Source organism: Cebidichthys violaceus, unplaced genomic scaffold (assembly GCF_023349555.1).
Source record: "Cebidichthys violaceus isolate CVI_PGR_0920_01 unplaced genomic scaffold, fCebVio1.0.p SCAF_10, whole genome shotgun sequence".
Classification (NCBI taxonomy): Eukaryota; Metazoa; Chordata; class Actinopteri; order Perciformes; family Stichaeidae; genus Cebidichthys; species Cebidichthys violaceus.
The window spans coordinates 16,200,837-16,208,139 of NW_027176263.1; the positions used below are offsets into that span (position 1 = coordinate 16,200,837).

At 41.4% G+C, this 7,303-nt stretch overlaps 1 protein-coding gene across 2 annotated transcripts in view; it reads left to right on the forward strand.

The window, feature by feature from the left end:
- LOC137885387 (coiled-coil domain-containing protein 85A-like) overlaps nt 1–6,965 on the forward strand; it is a 33,787-nt gene extending 26,822 nt beyond the window's left edge. The window contains exons 3-4 of one of the 2 annotated variants that reach the window (XM_068727633.1): nt 1,201–1,258; nt 2,523–6,965. In XM_068727633.1, the coding sequence (XP_068583734.1) occupies nt 1,201–1,258; nt 2,523–2,538 (74 nt within the window). In that variant the 3' untranslated portion in view covers nt 2,539–6,965. Of the gene's footprint in view, nt 1–1,200; nt 1,259–2,522 lie in introns of those variants that run through there. The other variant, XM_068727643.1, reaches the window with a different exon arrangement.
- The last annotated feature ends 338 nt before the right edge of the window (nt 6,966–7,303 follow it).

The following is a 7,303-nucleotide window of genomic DNA, read 5'->3' on the forward strand; positions in this document are numbered from 1 at the left end:
AATTTATTGTGTTTTTTTCTTCATAAAAACACAATTCAAATGATAAGGAAATATCAGATTATGTTTTATTGATTAAAACAAATGTTGTCATTAGTAGTTTTAATATTATAGAAGATAATAATCTGCTTAGAGGTTTTGTAAACAGATCATAATTCATCTCTAATATCTATTTTATATTGCTGTCAAAACATCTCCTTCAAACTACTGGATTTATTCAAGTTTATCACCAAAACTACATTTTACAGATTACATGTGAACACATCATGATAACGTTATAATTTACCTTCAGCCAGTACTCATGTTCACTGAGCAGAGCCTGAAGGCATCACGATGTAGCTGAAGTGAACCTCCCTTGGTTAGCCGTTAGCGGTGCTGCTAACTCTCCTCGCTCTCCTGTTGGTCTAAACACTGATTGGTTGTTTATGATGCAACATGATCAGAGATCAGAGACTAGAAACACATAAATGATCTCCTGATGACATGTTTTACTGAATATTGGAGGATAACGATCGTCAGTAAAACTTTATGTCACACTGTGACGGTTAGCGTTAAACTGTGTTAGTTAATCACATGCGTACTGAACTGTGAGGGGGGGGTCCGTACGGATCACGGAGGTCCGTTACACCACTGGTTAAGACTGTAGTGACGGCAGGTCAGGGTTTTTTATTAGCAGCAAACACCGACCAGGTATGAGAGCCAATCGGCACCGCCCAACCCGCCAAAGTATGACTCAATCAACCACCCGAAAGAAACCAACATGTTTTTCTAGAGTGCCTCAATTGTCAGGACTGAGGACAGAGACGAGGCTTGAGAGGTGTCCACTGAGAAGATCTAGGATATATAAATAGATGAACTGTTCCAAACAGTGTTCTTTATTGTTGCATAGCGACAAAACAAGTAACCCTTTATTAAAGACATGAACTCTGTCACACACACACACACATGCCTCTACCGCCCCGAAAGCAACGGATTAAGAGGCGCTTTTCTCCTCATGAAAGCCACACCGGTGAACCAAAGAGAATTGGGTCGGAGAGCATATCGACCAAAACGATCGGCCGACTGACCGGCCCCCCCTACGAACTGGCTTAAATGATGTAAAAGTCGATGAAAGTCACACCGAACCACTCATGCACGCATGTTGGACAATGAGTGCTGGAATTGATTTGATCATTCATCGTTTGCTTTGTTTTTCTCCTGCAGCTCTGATATCTGCCGGTTGCTGCACCAACTCCTGTAGGAGTGTAAAGGTTTGGGACAGGTGAGTCGCATGCTCGCACTTTTAGCTCCTAGTCTCTTTAGCTGCTGAATGCTCCACTGTGTTCACCAGGGAGTTGCTTACTTTGTCTGTCAGGTGAAGGCGTAGAGGCTTTTCAGAGCTTCATTGCTGAAAACAGCTACTTGCTGCAGCTAGAAACCAAGTCTCAAGGTTTGTGGGCTGGAAAAAACTAAATGAAAGCAATGAGCTGATGCTAAAATCATTGGTCTATTGGTCTATGATCTATTGTTAACGTACGTTTTTCGCATTCATTTGTGACTACATGTTAACACACGGCCATGTTTCACATTTTCAATATTAATTGAACTGTTGTAATATATCTGTATCAATTTCAAAGTCATTTTACAGTTTATACAACGGTCTTTAATACAAAGCATTGACGCCTCTTCCACATTACATATATGTTTGTGGTTGGGCGGGGTCACTAATAGGCGGACCGCAGGCACATTAAATTGCATCACGTGATAAATGAATAATAATAATTCTAAATCATAGTGAGACATTATTGTGATGTTCTGGACCTTTGACGAGGAAGTCTTCTCTAAATGGACCTCGCTGAACTTGAATTGAATGCCCCTGTGGTAGAGTAATACAAATGAGGATACTGAAAGAGCTGAATCCACCTTAAAGCTACTAAAAGTTGAACTTTGGAAAAAACATCTTGAGCACCGTTAATAGCAAAGCAGAACTATAGGACTGCATTTATATATATATACATAATTATTACATAGCTTTGGAGGAACTTAATTTATGTATAATTAAACTCTGGTTTCTGGGAGTTTGTTACATTCTACAATTGAACGTAAATCTCACACAGTCCCCTAAAACTCCTAAAATGTTCTCAACCAGCTCAGAGCGTATACGGCCCTGACTCCTGGAGCATCTCTGGTGAAGGTGGCTTTGCAGTCCAGGGAAAGGCACATTGTGTGTGTGTGTGTGTGTGTGTGTGTGTGTGTGTGAGTAGGAGAGGTCACCCCTGGCGTGACCCCCGGCTTTAATGCATTGGCCGCAGGGTGAGTGATGGCGCCGGGTTAATATTTAATGACGACGCAGTTCCTAATGGGTGAATAAATCAGCCTCCCATCTTTACCTGGAGAGGACTCGTCCCTGCATTCTGCTGAGATCAGCTTCCACTCACGCACACACACACACACACACACACACACACACACACACACACACACACACACACACACACGTGCATCCACATGCAGTAATTCCACTTTTTTTCCTTCTTGTCTTCCAGCTTTGATGCCTCCTGACCATGACATGCCTCTTGATCAGATGCTGCTGTGACGTCCCCCCCCCCCACCCCCCCCACCCCCCCGAGACTTAAGAGGAGGCGAGATGGATAGAAGATGGAGGCATAATGTGAAATTCAAAAACCAAGCAGTGAGGGCGAAGGGAGCAAAATGAGTGAAAGGAGACGACAACACGCTGGAAGCACTTGAACACTCGGCCCTGTCCACTGCTGCTGCTGCTGCTATGCATTCCCCCCCGTGGACCACCAGAAGGGACAGACGGCTGCATCCCTGCAGAGAGGAAATGAAATAAATCAGCTGACTATCTCTACGTGGCCAACAAACTAGTCCTACCTCTTTGGAAAATCCGGAGGCTCGTCTGGATGAAAGAAGCTGTACATGGAGGAGTGACACCGGAGGGTACAGCCTCCTTCTCTTCACAGTCACAACGCCAGCAACTGATGGAGCATTTTAACTCAAAAGAGGAGTTATTCAAAAGATAATTGTCTTCTGTTACAACTCTGGTTTTTGTTGTAGCTTCATTGTGCTCATCAGAGTAATTGCTGAGATCTGGGAAGAATGGCAAACATCCACACACAACCGTCCCAACAGGGCGAGAGACACGAGAGGTCAGGCGAATCGAGTCGATCGGAATCCTTCGCCGCACACGAAACCCTACGTTCACTCGACACAGCTGCACTGACCCGCAACCGGCTGACCGGAGCTCAACCCATGACGGGCTCCAGCTGCAAGTACAGCTGTGAGTACCAGCTGCAAGTCACATCAGCAGCTTGTAACTCTCTGTTGTTTGGGAGTTCCTTTGCAACAATTAGTTGATTAGTTAATTGACAACCATTTTGATAATCTATCATTCGTTCCAAGTAGTTGTTTTAATAGAAGCTTCTGAAATGTGAATATTCTGTGGTTTCTTCTTCAGTCTTTGGATTTTGAACTGTCGAATAAAATTATGACATTTTCGGGTGTTTGGGGGTTTTGGCAAATTGTGAATCACATTTCACAACGATTAATTGACAAATTGATCGACCGATAATGAAAATGATTATTGTCGCAGCCCTTACAGCCTCGTTACAGTTGGAGATTACTGCTGCTGACTCACATGTTCACTTTTCCACCAGTGAACCACTGGAAGGCTGTTATTGTGAAACATTTTCACAAATGTAGTATAATTGTGACCAAGATCAGCAAAGCGGCGTTAGTTGAAATGAACAATAGCACAACAAGGACAAGCTTGGCAATCATTTGTTGGATCATGGATAAAAAAAGAAAAGCAGTGAGCTTATTAAACGTCCAGATGCAGACAGACTTCATCCATCATCCTGGTGCTGACATGAGTGTCTCCACCCGTATTAACGATGGACGATGGATGTAGTTCTGATGAACTGAGGGTTTCTCTAAAGCTCGTGTTTCTTTCCCCTTCACGTGTCACCAGATCCCAGCAATCCACTGGACCTGAGCCGATACAATCGGTCGATCGTCAGATAAATAACGAACGGCTACTTCGATAATCGACTCATTGCTTCGGTCTTTTTATTGTAGTAAACAAACGACACATTCTCAGGTTTCAGCTGCTCTGATGGCGGGACGGTCATTGATGAGCAGTAAACTGAAGACCTTTGGTTTTTCTTACCGATGGTCACTGAAGACGTCACCTCGGCCTCTGCCGAGCAAATAATGGGCAGAATAAACAAAGATGAAAATAATGGATGGATGCAGCCCATAACTTGATGAGTACAGTGTTATTATAATTACCGGTTATGTTGAAAACTACGACACTAAAAGACAGATTGTAATAAAGACAAATTCCACTTCAAAGACCTCCGTCAAACAAACACTAGCGTCTGTTTGGAAGCAGAACACAGCAGTTCATTGAAATTGACAGAAGTCGATGCAGCAGTTACCAGCACAGCTAGTTACCTCCGACTGATGATAACACGATAACAGAGGAGATGCCATATTTGCAAGTATGCATAGCTTGTGTGTGAAATCTTGTTCCTGTGTAGTTCTGTGGCATTTACCCAGAATGCTGTAATTTAAAGGCTTACAGAGAGAACATATAGGTGTGTGTGTGTGTGTGTGTGTGTGTGTGTGTGTGTTTAGGGGAGGAGAAAAGGTTTTACTGCTCCTCGTTCAGCTTTTGTGTCAAGGTCCGTTCCTATACCGACAGTGTTAGAGTATTCTAAACCTTGTGTCAGCGTTCAGTCATAGATATGATGCTGTGTGTGTGTGTGTGTGTGTGTGTGTGTGTGTGTGTGTGTGTGTGTGTGTGTGTGTGTGTGCGTGCGCTTGTCATTTTCCACACTTTCGGGTATTTAGACACGGACAACACGCCTTGTGCATTTCCTCACAGCATGTGAAGGAGACCACGAAGAGATCAGGAAAGGGTTTTGTGGACCTCTGGATTTGGTGCTTTACAGCCTAAAATGAAAACTCGTTATTATCACTCAGAATTTTCATTTATGTGGAAAGATAATATGTGAAAAAGGGAGAGAGCAAACTCAACGATTAGAGAAAAATTGTAATTGCAATTGTTTTCAACCACTACAGTGTTTAACATGCTCTTTTCTACAGACCTGTATTTGTGGTCAACATTGTTCTAAACAACACATTGTGGAATAAGAAGCTTTAATAACTTTAATAGGGTCGGATAGAAGATGTTTCTTTTTAACAGTTAGTCAGAAAAAAAAATACTTCGAGGTAAACAAAGTTTTCTGATGGAAAATGTTTTTAGTTTTACGTTTAACATTACAATCATGAGCAAAAGCACACGTTGAAAACAAAAGTAGTAACAATTTTGAAGATGGTAAGAAATATTATATACAATACAATGGGAGTGCTTCAACAGAAGGTTGACGTAGGTGGTGGTTTGTGCTTTACTGTACTGTACTCGTATTTCTCTAGTTACTTAAACCTAAACTAAAAACTCCAGAATGAGTCAGTTAATGTCAGGTACAAACAAACCCACAGGTCCGTTTCAAGTTGCTACAGCCGCTAACAGAGTCCTTTATAGTGTCGGTGTCTTCTTCTCCCTTTCTTTTTGAAGGAAGTACTTTTTCCCACTCACAATATTTCTCGGGAGAATGCAAATGTTGCTTTTTTTTTCTTCGCATGGTTGTAACCATAGACCGTATATAAGAAGTGGACGTAGTCATCGTAACGTCACTCATTGGTTTGTAGACGGATGTTTTCAAGCCTTGAGTCCGGTGTTTTGACCGTCGCCATCTTGGATTACGGCTGTCGCCATCTTAGCTTTTTTGCAACCAATGAACAGAAGTTACCATATTTGGACGGTGGAAAAATGACGTAGAGACGCCGTATACGTCTCTGGTAGAGACCTGTCAATCACAGTAAGCCCGGCCCCTAAAGCATCCCCTGCTTTATGGTCTGTTTGACTCTAAATGGAGCATAATGTACTAAATGAACATCATGCTGTATTGAAGAAGACTGTAAACTAGAGATTGAGACCATAAACTCATGTTTACAATGTTTACTGAGGGAATAAATCAAGAGAGAAGTAGAGTCATTTTAGACTAGACTTCTATACAACCAGAGGAGTCGCCCCCTGATGGATACTAGAGAGAATGCAGCTTTAAGACTTCTGCATCGGCTTCACTCTTCAGAACCGAAGGTAGTCGCGTCACATTCCTAAACCTTACCAAGTGGTTTTGTTGCCTAAACCCAACTTCCTGTGAGAAAATAACTTTATTTTGAAAAGACCATGCATCTAATGAGGCTATATTGACTCATAGGTCTGGGGCTCCTAGGTTTCTAAATGGTAGAAGTATCTTTTGAGTTTCTGACAGAACTAAAGCTCTATTCACTGTGGGTGGGTTAGTGGCTCCCACATACTCACACCTTCCAAAAAGAAAAAATAGATTTCACTGAAAACACAGATGCACCAAATCCAAGGTCAAGATCGAAACACGTAACGACTTAGAGACTTAGCAGAACACAACTTGAGGTTTGTGTTTAAAAATCATTCATTTTAGATCCACGGTAATGTTTCGTGACAGGAAGCGTGGTCCAGCAGGACTCTGTTCTCAGAGTATTTTCTGGATTTTCACTCCCAGATGAAATGATCAGGCCGTGTTGTCCCAATAAAAGTGGATGCTTGGATGTGTGGGAAATTGACATTTTGACTTGGTGCGCACACAGTGGCTCACAACAATATACACAGAGGCCTCCCATATGTATCCTGAACCCATACTGTATAACCTCTTCACACCCTTTTTTAGATTTGGTGACCAGACAAGAACTATAGTATATTATCAAAGACATTTATGTTTTTCAAAGTCAGGAGTAGTATATCTGCTTAGTTTTATAAATATATAACTACAGTTATTATTTTTGACTTCTTGGGTACTATATAACTAATTACTATAACCAGAGATGTATGTATAAGCTAATAAAGTGTCTTTATGTAAAATCCACTCCTTTGTTCACTGTGTCTATTTGTTTTTGTTGGATACATACACACACATACAGGTGTATATGCATTTCAAAAATCATTCTTAAAGTAAGAGTTCAACATTTAGGTTATATAAGTTCTCATTCTCCAAGACTGAGACAAAATCTCACATGTGCATAAAATATGGAGCTCGAGTTAGCCTAGCTTAGCATAAAGACTGGAAGCAGGCGAAAACTTACTAGTGGTTAGGTGATCACATGTGTTTTAATTAATTTTGTTATAAGGAAAACAATAAGACTCTTGAAATCTTAAGTAAAGAGTTGAAAATAAAAGTATGTATTACATTTTGTACCACCTTGT